The sequence below is a fragment of the Spea bombifrons genome, chromosome 4 (genome assembly GCF_027358695.1).
Source record: "Spea bombifrons isolate aSpeBom1 chromosome 4, aSpeBom1.2.pri, whole genome shotgun sequence".
NCBI lineage: Eukaryota > Metazoa > Chordata > Amphibia > Anura > Pelobatidae > Spea > Spea bombifrons.
In genome coordinates, this window is record NC_071090.1 from 90903748 (window position 1) to 90924273 (window position 20526).

Below are 20526 nucleotides of genomic sequence, written 5' to 3' on the forward strand. Positions count from 1 at the left end.
CTTCTGTTTTTTATTATTACGTACAAGATCCTCCCTTTTAATTTTATGGACAGCCTCTAGACTATTGGTAAGTAGGTCATTTGGATATTTCTTTTCACTGAATTTACTCAGAAGATGATTACTTTGTTCCAGGAAATCTTGATCCTTAGTACAATTTCTGCGAATCCTAGTAATTTGTCCCTTTGGGATGTTTTTTATCCAGTTAGGGTGATGTCGACTAGAAAAGTGTATAAATCCATTTCCATCCGTAGGTTTGAAGAATGTTTTTGTGTTGATTGTATTATTTTCGACGAACAATGTGAGATCGAGGAAATCTATATGGGATTTGCTTATGCAAGAGGTGAATTTTAGATTATATTCATTATTGTTTAGATATGTAATGAATTCCAATAGACGTTCTTCCCGTCCGTTCCATATAATAAGGACATCATCTATATATCTCTTCCAGAGAACCAGATTCGCGCCGAAAGGGTTGTTGTTCCAAATGTGGTTTGTTTCCCAATCTGCCACATAGAGATTTGCGTAACTCGGCGCGAATCTGGTTCCCATAGCTGTCCCGCATGTCTGGAGGAAGAAGTTACCATCAAACGAAAAATAGTTGTGTGTAAGAATGAATCTTATACAATTAATTATGAAATCGTTCTGAAGAGAGTTGATTTTTTTATCCTCTATTATTGCCTTTTTTATTGTTTCTATACCCAACTCATGAGGTATTACCGTATATAGTGAGGCCACATCAACTGTAGCCCATATATAATCTGTAGACCATGTTACTTCTTCCAGAATTTGTAAGATATGTGTGGTGTCTTTAATGTGTGAACGGTTTAGTGACACTAAAGGTTGTAGAAAAGTATCCACGTATTGTGAAACGTTATTAGTGAGGGAGTCAATCCCACTAATGATAGGGCGTCCGGGGGGCTTCTTTAGATTTTTGTGAATCTTAGGGAGAAAGTAAAAGATTGGTATTTTGGGAAATTTATTATCTAAAAAATGGAATTCGTTTTTGTTGAGTATTTTGTTATCAAAACCATCTTGTAAAAGTTGTTTTAATTGAATTTTAAAGGTTTTTGTAGGGTCATTGGACAATTTCTTATAGGTTATTGTATCATTAAGAATCCTATAAGATTCCTCTAGATAGTATGTTCTGTCCATGATGACGATCGCTCCCCCTTTGTCTGCAGCTTTGATTACAATGTTTTTGTCTTCTTTTAGCCTTTTTAAGGACTCTTGTTCCACTTTACTAAGATTATACTGTCTTTTTTTGTTTCTTTCTATTTTCTCGAACTCTTTCTGTAACATGTCAGTGAACACCTCAATGTGTGTGCTTTTGTCTTGTTGAGGGAAAAAACCTGATTTTGGTTTTAAGGTTGTATGTATAAATGGGTCTGTTTCGAGTGATGTTTTATCCATATTTATGCCCTGCTCTATATGGTTTTTAGAGAAAAAACGTTTAACTGTAAGTTTCCTTAGGAACCTTTGTGTGTCTATAAATAGGTTAAAGCCATCCGGTCCTTTATTGGGGGCAAATTTGAGTCCTTTTTCCAGAAGAGAGAGTTCCGTCTTATTAAGGGTATGTTTAGATATGTTTATAATTTCATTATCTTTCTTGTTGCTATTCTGTTTTAATTTGTTTCCCTGTCCTCTCGATCCTCTGAATGTCTTGTCTTTCTTTTCCTCATTGGGGACCCTGCCCTGGTCAAGAGTTTTCTCTCCTCGTTCTGTGCTGTTGAGTGGTGGGATTGATCTGATATCATGTATCTTGTTTTTCGGGATTGCTCCCTGTCTAAAAAAGACTTATTAAATTGGTTGGAAGTGTGTGGTCTATTACTATCTTTGTCCCCCCAAACAGAGGACGCGGGCAGTGGAGAGTATGTTTTAGAAATGTCTCTAAAATCATTAGGAGCTTTTTCTTGTCTTTTATAGTTGTTGTATTTATGGTGGTAATTAGAGGACTTTACAGCCCTTTCACCATATCTATCTGATGATACTTTTCTAATTCTTTGTCCATATCTCTCTGATGATGTTCTTCTGTCTGTATTTCTATGGTTTTGATAGTCATGCCTCGTTCTTCTTTCTGCATAATTCTTATTTTTATACTGTGTTTGTGTAGGTCTATAGATCATATCCCCTGTTTTTGGTTTAAAACCTTTATGTATATCACTCAGATAGTCTCTCTTATCTCTCTGTAACTTCTTACTTTTAGTTTCAATTATAGTTGTTTCCAATTTTAAGATTCTATCTTTCATATTTTCATTTCTTGTTCTTATTTCCATTGTATCAAAATGTTGGTCTATCCTGTTCTCTATTTGTTGTATATCGGTCTCTATATCTCTCATATTTTCTTGTGCAAAATCTATCAATAATTTCATTAATTCAAATGAGCAGTGGTCAAGAGTGTTGTTCCATTTGGTCATGAACGGTGTGTTGTCATGACCAAACGCCGGATATTTGTGAATTCTTAGACCCCTTGGTATTAATTTATGTGTAATATAATGTTGTAAGAATGTGATTTCCCACCATTTTTTCAATTCCTTTTCAGCGAGTTTTTCTAATTGATTAAATAATTCAGATGGGTTTGGTTCTTCATTATCCGTGTGTGTGAAAATAGTGTTAAATCTTTGTGTTCTTTGCTCTCTCATATTGGAATAATAATTGCTTGAACAAGCCATATATATACGTGAGGGGTGTTTTAAATAGAGGAAAAATATAAACTGAAAAACTAAAAACTAAAAACACCCAAAAAACACGTGTAAGGTGATGGTAAAAGAATAGGAACCAAAAAATACTTCTCTAATGTATCACTGCCGCAGCCCAACCAAAACGCTCCTCTCGGCGTTCAAACACGTAACCAGCAAAATTCGGGGCGCATGTGTACATAGAAAAAAGAAATAATCTGATAGTGTAATATTGTCAAAAACAATAAGATATGTAGAAGGTGTAAAATGCACTCACAAACAGTGCCAGCACAACAGGCTCGTCTGAGGTATGAAGACTGTTCTTTATTCTTTAAAATCTCTAAGAGCATAAAATAAAGAAAACAACCATATGGTGCAGTATCTTCCTTAATAGTATGTGCGCAAGTTAAAAAAGCACTTACAGGATGGTTGAATTCAAGTCGCTATTCAAAATAAATGTCCATTGAAGTGGATCAGGAACATGCAGATTAAAAACTTCTCAACGCGTTTCGCCGCTCACTGGGCTTCCTCAGGAGAAATAAATATCAATTGATGTCATCCGCTATGATAATCCGCAATCGTGGTGAGTAAAAATAGAATAAAACTTGATTGTCGCCGTCCGCTTTAAATGTCCTCCAGAATGCTTTTAGTCACGGTGCATGTTGGGAAAAAACGTCATCACTTCCTTGAGTCGTATCCTAGCAACGGATCAAGCTCCTCACAGTGTCACGGTGCATGTTGGGAAAAAACGTCATCACTTCCTTGCGTCGTATCCTAGCAACGGATCAAGCTCCTCACAGTGTCACGGTGCATGTTGGGAAAAAACGTCATCACTTCCTTGCGTCGTATCCTAGCAACGGATCAAGCTTCTTCTTTCTTCTTCCCTGGATGGGCGTGGTTTACATTCAGATGTTGATGCGTCAATGGTGGGCGTTTTTCGGTCTTCTGTGTATGACGAGGTGTATCCAGGCAACGTATACGCTGAGGCAGTTCTCGGCTTGATCTCTTTTCAGGAGCTGGATGTCGGAGCTTATGGAAAATGATTCTGTGAGCTATATTGGAGATCCAAGCTCATGAAGGTATAAAGGAGGTAAAGGACGGGAAAAAAATATATAATTATGTTCACAGCTCAAAAAACGAGTGAAAAGATAAATGTGAGAGATATAGGTCATATAAGGTAAGTATGTTAGTGTTAGACAGATGTATGAGAGAGATAGATTATCCATGTATGGATAAATAATTTTTTTTTTTTTTTTTTTTTTTTTTTTTTTTTTTTTTTTTATAAAAAAAAAAATATATATATAAAAAAATAAAAAAATAAAAAAATTCAGTTAACATATGTTAAAAAACTGGAACCAAAAGGATATATATAAGGTACCAAAAAAAATATGTATATAAAGGAGAATATATATATATATATATATACATGTATAAACATATATCTGAGTGGAAGTGTACAAAACATTAGTAAAAGGACAAAGTCGAAGTACAGGGATTGTTTCTTACTGATGATCCAGTTTGAAATATAGTGGAAATAAAATATAATGTGAAGCAAGGCTAGACTCATATAAAAGTAATGATATCCAGATCTGTATTAAGGCCATCTTTTTTGTATGTTTGGAAATTGAAAATCCATTGTGTTTCTTTTTTTGAAAGTGTAGAAATGATGTTGCCTCCTCTCCAGTGTACCGTTACTGAATCTATCCCTATAATTTGAAAATTCGGTAATGAAAAGGAGCTACATGTATTACAGTGTCTGGGGACACTGTGTTTGATGTTGTTGTTACGGATCCCTCCTAAGTGTTCAAGCGCTCTAACCTTCAGTTCTCTCGTAGTTCTGCCAATATATTGCTTTCCACATGTGCATTGTAGCAAATATATAACATTTTTAGTGTTACAGTGTATAAAGTTTTTGATGATGTATTCTTTTCCAGTGTTTGTACAGGTGAATGATGTTGTTTTCTTTGGTTGTGTATAGCAAGTCTTACAGACTTTGCAATGGCCACAACGATGGAAACCAGGAGGTTTTGTGGCAAGAAAATGTTTATTTATTTTTTCTATGGGTGGGAGAGCGCTAGGTTTTTTCCCTCAACAAGACAAAAGCACACACATTGAGGTGTTCACTGACATGTTACAGAAAGAGTTCGAGAAAATAGAAAGAAACAAAAAAAGACAGTATAATCTTAGTAAAGTGGAACAAGAGTCCTTAAAAAGGCTAAAAGAAGACAAAAACATTGTAATCAAAGCTGCAGACAAAGGGGGAGCGATCGTCATCATGGACAGAACATACTATCTAGAGGAATCTTATAGGATTCTTAATGATACAATAACCTATAAGAAATTGTCCAATGACCCTACAAAAACCTTTAAAATTCAATTAAAACAACTTTTACAAGATGGTTTTGATAACAAAATACTCAACAAAAACGAATTCCATTTTTTAGATAATAAATTTCCCAAAATACCAATCTTTTACTTTCTCCCTAAGATTCACAAAAATCTAAAGAAGCCCCCCGGACGCCCTATCATTAGTGGGATTGACTCCCTCACTAATAACGTTTCACAATACGTGGATACTTTTCTACAACCTTTAGTGTCACTAAACCGTTCACACATTAAAGACACCACACATATCTTACAAATTCTGGAAGAAGTAACATGGTCTACAGATTATATATGGGCTACAGTTGATGTGGCCTCACTATATACGGTAATACCTCATGAGTTGGGTATAGAAACAATAAAAAAGGCAATAATAGAGGATAAAAAAATCAACTCTCTTCAGAACGATTTCATAATTAATTGTATAAGATTCATTCTTACACACAACTATTTTTCGTTTGATGGTAACTTCTTCCTCCAGACATGCGGGACAGCTATGGGAACCAGATTCGCGCCGAGTTACGCAAATCTCTATGTGGCAGATTGGGAAACAAACCACATTTGGAACAACAACCCTTTCGGCGCGAATCTGGTTCTCTGGAAGAGATATATAGATGATGTCCTTATTATATGGAACGGACGGGAAGAACGTCTATTGGAATTCATTACATATCTAAACAATAATGAATATAATCTAAAATTCACCTCTTGCATAAGCAAATCCCATATAGATTTCCTCGATCTCACATTGTTCGTCGAAAATAATACAATCAACACAAAAACATTCTTCAAACCTACGGATGGAAATGGATTTATACACTTTTCTAGTCGACATCACCCTAACTGGATAAAAAACATCCCAAAGGGACAAATTACTAGGATTCGCAGAAATTGTACTAAGGATCAAGATTTCCTGGAACAAAGTAATCATCTTCTGAGTAAATTCAGTGAAAAGAAATATCCAAATGACCTACTTACCAATAGTCTAGAGGCTGTCCATAAAATTAAAAGGGAGGATCTTGTACGTAATAATAAAAAACAGAAGAATAGAGAAGATTTTGACTTCTCGTTTATTACACAATTTAATGATCAGGCTCCAGCTATTAAAAGGGCCATCAACAAATGTTGGCCCATACTCCTTGAAGATACGGTGTTACGAAAACACCTCCCAAATAAACCAAAGATTATTTATAAAAAGCTGGCGAATTTAAAAACACTATTGGCTCCTAGCGCTCTCCCACCCATAGAAAAAATAAATAAACATTTTCTTGCCACAAAACCTCCTGGTTTCCATCGTTGTGGCCATTGCAAAGTCTGTAAGACTTGCTATACACAACCAAAGAAAACAACATCATTCACCTGTACAAACACTGGAAAAGAATACATCATCAAAAACTTTATACACTGTAACACTAAAAATGTTATATATTTGCTACAATGCACATGTGGAAAGCAATATATTGGCAGAACTACGAGAGAACTGAAGGTTAGAGCGCTTGAACACTTAGGAGGGATCCGTAACAACAACATCAAACACAGTGTCCCCAGACACTGTAATACATGTAGCTCCTTTTCATTACCGAATTTTCAAATTATAGGGATAGATTCAGTAACGGTACACTGGAGAGGAGGCAACATCATTTCTACACTTTCAAAAAAAGAAACACAATGGATTTTCAATTTCCAAACATACAAAAAAGATGGCCTTAATACAGATCTGGATATCATTACTTTTATATGAGTCTAGCCTTGCTTCACATTATATTTTATTTCCACTATATTTCAAACTGGATCATCAGTAAGAAACAATCCCTGTACTTCGACTTTGTCCTTTTACTAATGTTTTGTACACTTCCACTCAGATATATGTTTATACATGTATATATATATATATATATATTCTCCTTTATATACATATTTTTTTTGGTACCTTATATATATCCTTTTGGTTCCAGTTTTTTAACATATGTTAACTGAATTTTTTTATTTTTTTATTTTTTTATATATATAAAAAAAAAAAAAAAAAAAAAAAAAAAAAAAAAAAATTATTTATCCATACATGGATAATCTATCTCTCTCATACATCTGTCTAACACTAACATACTTACCTTATATGACCTATATCTCTCACATTTATCTTTTCACTCGTTTTTTGAGCTGTGAACATAATTATATATTTTTTTCCCGTCCTTTACCTCCTTTATACCTTCATGAGCTTGGATCTCCAATATAGCTCACAGAATCATTTTCCATAAGCTCCGACATCCAGCTCCTGAAAAGAGATCAAGCCGAGAACTGCCTCAGCGTATACGTTGCCTGGATACACCTCGTCATACACAGAAGACCGAAAAACGCCCACCATTGACGCATCAACATCTGAATGTAAACCACGCCCATCCAGGGAAGAAGAAAGAAGAAGCTTGATCCGTTGCTAGGATACGACGCAAGGAAGTGATGACGTTTTTTCCCAACATGCACCGTGACACTGTGAGGAGCTTGATCCGTTGCTAGGATACGACGCAAGGAAGTGATGACGTTTTTTCCCAACATGCACCGTGACACTGTGAGGAGCTTGATCCGTTGCTAGGATACGACTCAAGGAAGTGATGACGTTTTTTCCCAACATGCACCGTGACTAAAAGCATTCTGGAGGACATTTAAAGCGGACGGCGACAATCAAGTTTTATTCTATTTTTACTCACCACGATTGCGGATTATCATAGCGGATGACATCAATTGATATTTATTTCTCCTGAGGAAGCCCAGTGAGCGGCGAAACGCGTTGAGAAGTTTTTAATCTGCATGTTCCTGATCCACTTCAATGGACATTTATTTTGAATAGCGACTTGAATTCAACCATCCTGTAAGTGCTTTTTTAACTTGCGCACATACTATTAAGGAAGATACTGCACCATATGGTTGTTTTCTTTATTTTATGCTCTTAGAGATTTTAAAGAATAAAGAACAGTCTTCATACCTCAGACGAGCCTGTTGTGCTGGCACTGTTTGTGAGTGCATTTTACACCTTCTACATATCTTATTGTTTTTGACAATATTACACTATCAGATTATTTCTTTTTTCTATGTACACATGCGCCCCGAATTTTGCTGGTTATAATATTATGACCGCCTGCCTTATATTGTGTAGGTCTCCCTTTTGCAGCCCTGACCCATCGAGGCTTGGACTCCACTATACCTCTGAAGGTGTGCTGTGGTGTGTGGCACCAAGACGGTGGCAGCAGTTCTTTTGAGTCCTGTAAGTTGCGAGGTGGAGCCCCCAAGGATGCATCCTGGCACCATGTGTTCTCCAGGTAACGCAGCCCCATATGCAACAAACTGCTCATACACACACACAATTACACATGCATGCTCACACACACAATAACACATGCATGCTCATGCACACACACACATGCTCACACATACACACATGCTCACATACAATTACACATCCATGCTCACACATTCAATTGCATATGCATGCTAATAATCATACATACATACAAAGATTCCAGCCCCCGCTTACCGCTCCTGTAGCCTCTCTCCAGCTGCTTGCACAATGTGTCCCCACAGTGTCTATTCTTATATACTAGCCTGGTGTGATACTGTTATCTCTTATCTGTACTTACCTGTTTGTCAATATGTATCTCAGAGTACAGAGCCTCACATATCCCTGCAATTGGGCTCCTCCCTGACATGCTTGCCTGGGTCCTGACAATGTGTGTGTGAGCATGCATGTGTTAGCATGAGTGTGTGTGTGACAATGCGTGTGTGAGCATGCGTATGTGAGCATGCATGTGTAATTGTGTGTGTGAGCATGCATGTGTAATTATGTGTGTGCGTGTGTAATTATGTGTAATTAAGTGGGTATCTAATTGTGTGTGTGAGCATGGATGTCTTATTGTGTGTGTGAGCATGCAAGTTTAATTGTGGCTGAGCATGCATATTGTCATGAACGGGGTCTATACAGATGACTGTAATGACCCAGAGCGCCCGAAGATGGAATTTCAGGAGTCACAGCGCAAGAGCGGAGTAGCAGGACCAGATGCAGGGTAACCACACTTCCCTAAGTGTTGGACCATCAGGATTGCGTGGCCACATACCAGGACGTAAGATAGCAGCAGGAGGTATCCAGTACATATAACAGGATATAGAGATCTCTGGCAGCTACGGATAGAAAAGGCTGGACATAGACAAAGGAGTAGAAACTGGTTGCAGAATAAAGAATACAGATTACAGGGACAGGCTACACACAAGATCTGACATAAATAGGACAGGCACCCCTCTGCCGGGGGGGGGGGATTACAGCAAAGGGGGAACTGTAGCGAGACAGGGGAACTGTAGAGAGACAGGGGAAACTAGAGAGAAGCAGCTCCACAGCCTGAATGGGGCTTGACACATATATAATTGTGTGTGTGTGTGTGTGTGTGTGTGTGAACGTGAATATGTAATTGTGTGTGTGTGCAAATGTTTCTGTTACAGGGGCATACCTAGAGTATTTGGCACCTGGAGCGGATCCTCTATGTCCCCCCCCCACAAACACTTTAAAACTGCATAGCTTCTATCGTTATATACTGATGCAGACATTGAAGGTGGTACAGCATTACTGTTATCATTATATACTGAGGCAGACATTGACAGTGGTACAGCATAACACCTACCACTATATACTGAGGCAGACATTGATGGTGGTACAGCATTACACCTATCACTATATACTGAGGCAGACATTGATGGGGGTACAGCATAACACCTATCACTATATACTGAGGCCGACATTGACGGTGGTACAGCGCAATCCCTATCAGTATACATTGAGCCAGACACTGATAATAGTGCAGCATAACTCCTACCACTATATACTAACCCAAACATTGATGTGGTGTAGACCTACCACTTCATTGTCTGGGGATGCACCGAAACGAGAATTCTAGGCTGAAACCGAAAACACTTTTATTTACAAAAAAGTAACACAGCAAAATAGGACAAAAAAATTCAATAACAATATTAATATATTATATATATATATATATACCGTATTGGCTCGAATATAGGCCGCACTTTTTTCCCCCACTTTAAGTTTTTAAAGTGGGGGTGCGGCCTATATTCGGGGTCTAGCGCCCGACGCCCGGGACATGCAGTCCCGGGCGCCAGGCAGGCAGCGGGGTTAAGATACAGATCCCCCGCAGCGGTGCAGGGGACCTGCATCCTTCTCCCCGATACGCTCAGACAGCCTCCCCTGCCAGCACTTCCCACGGAGGGGGGTGCCGGCACGGGAGGTTATCTAAGCGTTTTACCTCTGCCCACCCCCGACTTACCGGAGCAGACTCCCGGGTGTCTTGCGGGGCCGGCGGGAGACATCTACGCAATACGCGCATGCAACTTCCGGTACCGGTACCGGAAGTTGCATACGCGTATTGCGTAGATGTCCCTCGCCGGCCCCGCAAGACACCCGGGAGTCTGCTCCGGTAAGTCGAGGAGGGGGGGCAGAGGAGGACAGCGGCAGCGTATCGCGGGGAGGGAGGACAGCGGCAGCGTATCTCGGGGAGGGAGGACAGCGGCAGCGTATCGCGGGGAGGGAGGACAGCGGCAGCGTATCGCGGGGAGGGAGGACAGCGGCAGAGTATCTCGGGGAGGGAGGACAGTGGCAGCATATCTCGGGGGGGGGGACAGAGTGGCAGTATATCTCGGGGGGGGAGACAGAGTGGCAGCATATCTCGGGGGGGGAGACAGAGTGGCAGAATGTTTTTTTTTGGTGCTTTTTTAAAGAAAAAAACTTTTTCTTTAAAAAAGCACCAAACTTTTAGGGTGCGGCCTATATACGGGGGCGGCCTATATCCGAGCCAATACGGTATATATGATTGTCAACAGCAATCACACTCCTATCATGCCCAGGCATACCCAGATTCCAGCATGTACTAGCTGACTTGGTATGATAGGAGTGTGATTGCTGTTAGCTGTGAGCCCGGCAGACACAGGCGAAGCCGATGCCTGTGAACGCCGGGCGCCGGGATCGCGTGTCACTGACTCGGATCCCGGCAGACACAGGCAAGCCGATGCCTCTGAACGCCGGGCTCCGGAGTCGAGTGTCACAGACTCTGGAGCCCGGCGTTCACAGGCATCGGCTTGCCTGTGTCTGCCGGGATCAGAGTCAGTGACACACGATCCCGGAGCCCGGCGTTCACAGGCATCAGCCTGCCTGTGTCTGCCGGGACCTGAGGACTCAGCCCGAGATCCCGGAGTTTGCCATGAACGGGCATTAACTTGCCTGTGCCGGCCGGGACCCGGGACTGTGACAATACGATGCAGGTGTACAATAATAATGTATGGGAACATAGCAAGAGATAAAACTACAGGCATAGATGATAGGTTGCACAACCCAAAGCCAGCTTTGGCATCCACACTGCCCACATAGAACCTGACCAGCACCCAGATTACACACATAGGATTTACCATCTTTGTCCCAAAACAGCCCAGCATGAGTCAACTTTCTCCCCAAACAGCCCGGCCTGTGCCATCTTTGTCCCATAAACACCCTGCCTGTGTCATCTTGGTCCCCAAGGCTCAAACATCCTGCTTGTGCCATCTTTGCCTTTCCACAAATCAATTATACATCTATCATACACACAAACACTTTAACAGTCACTCACTAATTCACACTTTCATTCACATAATTAATTCACACAATCATTTATTCTCTCTCATTCACACAAATTTACACATTCATTAATGCATTCTTGCAAACTCATTAATTATCTCTTTCATTCAGACAATTCATCCACACATTCATTAATTCTCTCACTCATTCTCACTATCTACCTTTCCCCCTTTTCTATCCCTTCTCACTATCTACCCCCTCTCCTCACTATCTACCTCCCTCCTCACTATCTACCCCCCTCTCACCCCCTCACTATCTCCCCCCTCTCCCCCCTCACTATCTACCCCCTCCCCACTATCTACCCCCTCCCCCTTTGTAGTTAAAGGTTTTGGACTTACCATCCAGAAGTCCTGCGGTGGGAGAACGACGCCTCCGTCTTTCTGCTCTGCCGCTGCGCCGCTTCACTGCTGGGCACCGAAATATGACGTCATATTTCGGCGCTCAGCATGACATGCCGGCACCACAACGGAGTTAGAGGCTGCCGGGGATCCAGGACATGTGGTCACCCTAGCCTGTGGCACCCCCCGATGAGCGGCACCCGGGGCGCACCGCCCCCGCTAGGTATGCTACTGATCTGTTAGTATAAGTGTGTGTAATTTGTGTAAGCATGTGTGCATATATGTGCTAGAGTGTATGTTGGAAGGGGGGCAAGGGGCAAAGAAAGCACACACAAGTTGTTTGGGGAGAATGATGGCACATACCAGTTGTTCGGGGAGCCGGGGCAATTTTCTCATCAGGGCCTTGTGGTCTCTAGTTATGCCCCTGTCCTTTATGTATATATGTATCCTTTTCCAGCTTCATGCAAATCAACAATAGGTCTACTGAGATATTTTTTTTGCAAGGCATAGTTCACATCAGCAGACAGAGTGAGTTTTTTGTGAGTGGATACGTGAAAGAACAAAATAGCTCTTGATTTGTGTTCAGTAACACGCCCTCGAATACAACAATGCCCCATATGCATGGATAAGTAATATTTCTCATTGTGGAGTCAAAACTGGAACATGCGGATTTCAGTTTTCAAACTTGGAATTTTGACAGATCACTTTACTGGGTCCATCTCTCATTTGACACACAGTAAAGGTCCCAAATATCAATTCAACCCCATAAAACTATATATTGCCTGAAAGCCCAAGGACCTCAAAGTCACCCCCTTACAGTTCAGATTAGTGGAAATAGTGGTTAGCTTATGGTACAAGGGGTAACACTAGGATCCTGTAGGTGGATAGTTATAGGAACGGTTAGATGTTAGGTTACACTACTGTATAGTGTTAGTGTTATGGATGATGATCAGATAAGGAGCCTGGCTATTAAAGTGAGACGGATCACTGATAAGTGATAATCGGTGGTCACATTTTATTAGGTTTAATATATATTGCATGTTTTTTTATGTATAAATATCATATCACTTGTAAGTGACACATGTAGGCCACTGACATTGACACATCAGGTAATAATTATGTATTACATTTGTTATTAATCATTTGTGGGTTTTTTATTATTATTGTGACCCCTCTCTCTTTCTAGGGCAGGGTCACCCAGTGGCTGCCCATCATCAGCCCACTTTTGGTTCTGCAGCAGATTGAACTGCAGCAGATCCTGAACTCACAGCAAATGACCTGAAAGCACCCTTGAAAGGTCAGTGCTGTTATTTTTCCATTGAAGCACAGCATTGACCGCTAATAAGTCCCCAAAAGCTTGATCTTGGCATAATTATGACACCAGGATCAACATAATTGTGTGGTCCTAGTGATCTTTTTCATACCAAACTCCATAAGGAAACTTTCACATAACTTCTGTTATGGTCATGCCTCCATGACGTGTTTGGTCTCCCCTGAAACCAGCAGCCCGTCAGCAAAGTGATGTAATGTATGATGGGGCTCAAAGTTATGCAACCATCATATTTTGGACATTATGTCTTTGATAATTTTTCCTTGTGTCCATTGATATTCTGTCAGGGAGATGTAGCCAGGATGTCTGGCCCTTCACTCTTCCACATCTCCCTGTCAAAGGTGACAATACCCAGCATGTGTAATCAAGATTTATTTTGGGCTAAAGCCCAATGAACAAATGTTAATCTACAGTCAAACCCCTTAACCCATTCTGTACCAAGCCCAAGTTAACTCATATAGTAGCATAACAATCACCGGTAAACCGAAAATTGAGGGGAGGGGCCTCTGATAGCTTCTGTAGAAATGATTAAAGGGCTCATGGGGGCCCTTTTTTTGCTGTTGCTGGTCCACCTGGACCAGGAACAGTATTGTCATGTGCAAGACGGGTATTAACCTTTACAATGCTGTGGTTGTGGCATTGAAGGTGTTAACACTCTATGAGAGCGACAGTGCAGCAATTGGCAGAAGGGGAACGTTGTGGCAGGTCCACAAATAGAAACAAGCAACAAACAGCCCCCTTCCCTGAAGCTGCCTGGCAGCTGGGAATGCGATCGCCGGCTTAGGCTCGGGGGGGGGGGCTGTGCTAGTCTGCCCAAACACCAGGGCAGACAGCAGCAGCACTGCCTTTGCAATCACTACGATTGTGGTGACCAGGTACATCACAGAACCATGGTCACATAGGGCATGACGTACCTGGTACGTCACCGGGCGTGATGGGGTTAAACAAAAGAGCTGGAGTGGTCTGTCTGCTATGATGAAAGATGTTGACTCAATGTTGATCAACAGCAAGAAGAACTACATTTTTAACTTTTAATCAGGCTAAGTTTTGTCTCCATGGATCTTCGCAAAAATGTATTAACTGGGATCATTTTTTTCAGATAAAAGTACAAAAGAACAATGGACCATCTTTAAAACACTGTTGGATGATACAACACATAAGTACATACCTTGGAGAAACAAATAAAGGAGAAATAAAAGTAAGTTTAACAAAGAGGTAAGAAACACCATAAAAAAGCAAATCAAGATCTTTTAAGGAAGAGGGGATAGAGGAACAATTTTTAAAACACAAAGAAAATAAGAGAATTTGTAAAAAAAAAAATATATATTTTTAAAAAATCAGTTTCGTTAAAATAGAGACCAAATAAATGATTGAGAAAGCAAAACAAATCCAAAAATATACTTCAAGTATATTAACAGCAAGAGGATGAAAACAGAAAATGTAGGAATGCTGGTTACAGAAGATAAGATTTTTCTCTTCAGTTTATTCCCCGAGAAGAATCAGTGTCAGGGATTGTACAAATAAATGAAACCATACTGTCACCTACCTCATATTTATGGCTGACGTTAAGCATAAAACACAGTGCTGTATACCATGTTGGTTAGCATTTAAAAAAACACGTATTTTTCTTGTTTTTTTGCTAAAATCTGCAAACCTGGATGCTACCGTTGTTGAAGTCCATGAAGTCTATTCCTATATAGACTTACATTACTTTAGTGTCTAAAATGGTGATAAAAGACTGAGACATCTATCTTCCAACATTAAATTACATTCTTAAATTATGTATATATAGAAGTTATACATATTGGCATTAAAACAATATATGTAACAAAAAAAGAAAATAAATATTAGATAAGATGCAGTGAAACTTTATATATCCCTTTTATGTTTTAGCTATGTTATTAATTTGTTTTCTTATCGTTTAAGGTTCTGAAATATTCTTTAAAATTCTTAGTTACTTTTGCCTTGCTCTATGTCTTTCCATTTTACATGGAGTGAGCAATATTAATATTTTGGCAGGTATGTAAATCTCTAGATTACCACTTTTTTGCAGTGTGTAGTTTTCTAGCTACTAAGGCCTTTATCAATAAATAATAATTGAAATCTAAGTGTAGCAAGGCAAGGCTTGGAGAGAGCTCTAGTTTTACTGTAAGAATTGTTTCTAATTGTTCAAAGACCTGCTACCAAAACTCCAGCAAAAAACTTTGTTTTTTTGGCTGTTCCACCAAATGTGAATGAAACCTAATGCCTCTCAAACGCATCCCCAACAATTACATAGAGTTAAGTATTTTTGCTAATCTTATTGGTACTAAGTACCACCTATTTATTACTTTATATTTCTATGAAAATTGAGCAATGTATATATTTATTAACCTGTCATATCGGGGCAGTCCATTCGTCATAGGAAATTGGATTTGGGAGAATGGTTTTATACCTTGTTCCGTTGTAATATTTTTAATAAAACTAGACAATTTTCCCTTCAATCTTTGACCTTTAGATCTCCCATATTGTATGACAAGTATTTTAATGGATAAGACGTCTGAAAGTTACTCTTTCAATTTAGATTTCTTTTTTATTCCTTGCCAGGCTTCTAATATGTTAGTAAATATTGTAGACTTATTTGTCTCATTTATTTTTTATTTAGGATTTATAGACCTGAAATAAGATGACAGATCCTCTGAATGAATCTTCTTCAATTCATTATCATGTCTCCTCCATTGATTTCTTTCTTTGTGCCATAAAACCATGAGGTATCATGCTTGCTTCACGGTAGTCTTTTATTAATGGAATATCTATTCCTCTTTATTTTGTCTTAGGTGCCACATTCTTAGCACTCATTGTAAGGGCTTTAATTCAGTCAAATATAGTTCATGAAAAAAAGAGAATTTTCAGCCTGTCGGGTATCTTTAATGGGATCATTCTAAAGATGTAGTTCCTTCACAGAAGATACATGACTTAATGGCACTAATTCTCCAAACCCAATGTCCTTCTTTTACTAATCTTTGAACATTTTATTTGTTTGATCGAATAAAGCATATTTGCTTGGTGCATGTCTTTTACATCCCTGGGGATTTTGATGCCTTAATAATCATATTCAATTTTAGCCCACTTGAAATCAAATTTTGTTTTAGCAGTTGAGCATCTATCCCACTTAGGTTTTTAGGGAGGGCTACTGTTTTATCTATATTTAGATATAAAAAGATATGTATCTACAGTTTATCATTAGAATATTTGCTATATCATTCAATTACTCCTAGTAATTCCTCTAGTCAAGTTTTTGGGTTTTCCAATGTTAAAAAAAAACCTTTCGGACATACGTTTATTTAATATTCCCTTTACCTAATTTTAAAGTCCTCATTGTTATTTGTTATATAATTGTCCAGAGGTTCAATAGATAATCCATATAAGACAGGGGATATTATTATTATTATCTTTTATTTATATAGCGCCAACAGTTTATGCAACGCTGAACAAACACCCTTGCCTAGTACTGTTTGTAATATCAAATTGCCAGACTTATTGTCCTTGTAACAAAGCCCACTTGACCTCTGTGTATTAAACCTGGAAGACTTGCAATAATTATTTCTGCTATTACACACATTTCAATATCCACATTTAATAATGAGATAGTGAAAATTGGATATATGGTAAGAAAATGGATAAAAGATAAAGAGAAAGATAAAGGGGAGAGATATTGAAGAGGAAAGAGAAAGAATGAGATAAAAAGAAGGGGAGGTAATGAGAAAGTGTGTGTGTGTGTGTGCAAGCATGGATGTGTATTTGTTTGTGTATGAGCATGGATGTATATACTTATGTGTGTGAGCATGCATGTGTGACCATAAAATGGTTCATGGATTACAGGATAGAAAACTTACCAAGAAAGTTAAAAGGATCTTAACATATATAGCCTGAAAGAAAGATGTGACAGGGGGGAACTGATATAAACATTTAAATACTTAAACAGAGTCAACATGATAAAGGAAGAAAGTTTATTTTAAAGGAGAGATACTACCACAACAAGGGGGCATAGTCTTAAGATAGAGGGGCAAAGGTTTAAAAGTAACATCTGGAAATATTACTTTACTGAAAGGGTAGTGGATGTGTGGAACCGCCTTCAAGCAGAAGTGGTACATGATAAGATAAGGCCAGGGACTAGGGAACTTATTCAGAGGTAGGGCAGACTGGATGGACCGAATGGCTCATATCTCTCGTCACTTTCTATGTTTGAGCAGCACCTTTCTCACCTTTGGTTTCTGTAAATCCAAATTATGTGATGCAGTACTTGTTATATTGTATTTGCCCATTGTACAACTGTGTGGAATATGATGGCGCTATACAAAATCGATAAAGAATAAGTAAGTTTACTAGATAAGATTTGAGAGCAGGTACACTGGTATCGGGTGAGCGTGTTCATGTTCTACTAAAGCATTCATTCAAAGAGGATGGCAGACAGACTCTGGATGTCCCAGATTATGCAGCAGTAGCAGTACTCAGCATAGTATTTACCTATACATTAAATTGCGGTTTCAATTGAATTTGAAAAGACAAAATAGGCAGAGATTAGAAGTCTTTCACTTGTGTGCACCCAATATCCTGCACATAAGTGTGAGTCTCTGCACCTGACCATCTTTCACCGACACCTGACGGGTACAGATTTCAGCCATCATGGAGTGCGCTTGCTTCGGCACTCCTAGCCCTTGCGTAAACAGCAAAATAATATTCTTTATGTTTGTATTTGGCTGGGTGCTCCTATGTGGTGGATCTGTACTTTCTGTCTATGGGTTCAAGTCATGCCAGCTTGACAATTCCAGCTGTGAGGCCATTAAAATGACTGGCCCATTACTTGCCATGATAGGGCTGACACATTTAATGATGGCAAAGTTTATTGCCAGACGGGAGAGAAGGAGGAGAGAATTAGCAGGAGACCCAACGGATCCAGATAGCCGCTTCCTCTGTGGGAAAAGCCAGCGGTTTGTACAGTTCGTAGTACTTGGGATCCTGTTTGTGGCTTGCGGAATACTAATTAGTATCCCAGGACTTCTGGTACCAGCATGCAAGCCAGTATCCAACACAGACACAACTCCTAAAGTCTGTGAAGCTCACTCACTGCAAATAACTGCACTCATCATTTCATTAATTGGCTTGAGTTTCTGCTTGGTTGCTCATAGGAGCAGAAACCATCTTGTCGTCGATGTCAGTGACTCTGAGGAGGAACCTGAAGTCTCCAGAAATCAGCCAATTCATGTAACCGTGGGTGACAATGTTTTCATATTCCCACCACCCCCACCTCCATACTTTGCAAGAGGACATGATAGGTTAATGAGCGAGAACCCACCTTCCTACTACAGCATCTTTTATAAAAGGGGCGACCATGAATCCAGCGGACACAATGTTCCACAGCTGTGCCTACTGTACATTACATCAACAAGGGAGCCACCTCCAAGATACCAGGCGATATACCCTACTCAGCCTGATCCTGAAGAGAGTTAACCATCATCATATCACTCTGTTTCCGAATCAAGAGACTATGAGCTCGCACCAGAACCTTAAATGTGGAAAGTCTAAACTTTGGGTGGGGGGGGTCAACATTTACAACTCAGTACAGTGTTTGAGCAGGAAGTGTCACCCAGAATATCAGATCTGACAATATTCAGGTCTGCAGATAAAGGACTGAAATCAGACTGGGTTTTTTGTCAGCACTGTACATAATACCTGTTCAAATGCCCCCCCCCCATGAGACTTACCCTTTAACCCCTTCATTCCCCTATAGACGTACCGGGACGTCCAAAAAACGCCCACAAAGAAACCCCTATGGACGTCCCGGTACGTCCAGCCCTTCATGCAGCGCCAGGGACACATCCCTGCCGCTGCACGGGAGACCAGGCTGTCGTTTGACAGCCTGGACTCCCCCCTGGCAGCAGAAGCCGGCATCGCCGGCTTTCTGCTGCCCGATCTCCCGTAACAGCTACCGGCATGAAAGCCGGTAAGCTGTTGCGGTTGAAAGTGCCCGATCGCGCAGTTGCAAACGCATTCGGGCATTCCCTTCCGGGTTGCGTCACTGCTGACGTAACCCGGAAGGTCATCGGAGGACAGGATATCCCCTGCGGGGATATCCTGCCCTCCGATGAGGCACAGAGACGCTGCAATCTTTATGCAGGTCTGTGAGGACCTGCATAGAGATCACAGTGTGATCAGTGCAGGGGGATCGCGGGGAGGGGAGTGAGAAACCATCTCTCACACTCCCCCTCCCGTCCTGAAACGGAAAAGCTGAAAAAAAAAAAGTTAATTCATTTAAAAAATAATATTAAATAAATCATTAAAATAATAATATAAATAATACAAAAAAAAAATATAATGTGAGCTGTGATGTCATTGTGACATCACTGGCATGTTCAGGAGGTCCCTAGGAGGACCTCTAACCATTTATGTGTAAAAATAATATATAAAAAATAAAAAAAAATGTAAAAAAATTAAAATTAAAAAAAAAATTTAAAAAATATATAAAAAAAGATAATAAAAAAATATTAAAAAAACCTTCCTTCCCATTGCCCTAGCATAACATCTAGCCAGTATAACCCTTCTGCCCCCGTTTACAACCCCCAAACCCGTTAAGCCATAGGCATAAAAATTATACAAAATTGTACACCTTATAGTATGCTCCCTGGTGCTGGGAAAGTCTGGAAAATCTATATAAATTAGGTATTTCTGAAATCAGGACACCTGAATTGATAAACTTGGAGGGGATTTTCCATTACTTTACCTAATTTTGTGAGGATTCAGAGGGAAAATGTAAAAAAAAAATTAGTTTAATTTTCTAATCTTCGCTAGTTTTTACTAAATTTCTCATTCTAAATTTTCAGCTAATCATCCAACTATGGTATCAAACGAACGCTCTATCTCTCCTTGAAAAAACAATATATAGTGTATATGGGTACACTATTCACAGGAAAAGAGAATCATCGCTAAACCGACATACCCCAAAAATGGCAAAATTGCTCTGGGCTTTGAGGTACCAAAAACCCCTGGGATTGAAGGGGTTAAATAACGGATAAATAAAACAACATATTTTCATGGTTGCCTCTCAAACAGTATCAGCGTGTGTTTGTGTGTGTATTGGATATACCGTATCTTACATATGAAAAC

At 39.7% G+C, this 20526-nt stretch overlaps 1 protein-coding gene and 1 long non-coding RNA gene across 2 annotated transcripts; both read left to right on the forward strand.

The window, feature by feature from the left end:
• Nucleotides 1–14237: 14237 nt before the first annotated feature.
• On the forward strand, nt 14238–16223 carry LOC128490405 (uncharacterized). The gene is made up of 3 exons (XR_008353944.1): nt 14238–14300; nt 14483–14581; nt 16028–16223. It is a non-coding gene; the product is annotated as an uncharacterized LOC128490405 (long non-coding RNA).
• Nucleotides 16224–18048: 1825 nt separating this feature from the next.
• LOC128491456 (transmembrane protein 171-like) lies at nt 18049–18873 on the forward strand. The gene has a single exon (XM_053463777.1). The coding sequence runs from the start codon at nt 18049–18051 to the stop codon at nt 18871–18873; it is 825 nt and encodes a 274-aa protein (XP_053319752.1).
• Nucleotides 18874–20526: the final 1653 nt, after the last annotated feature.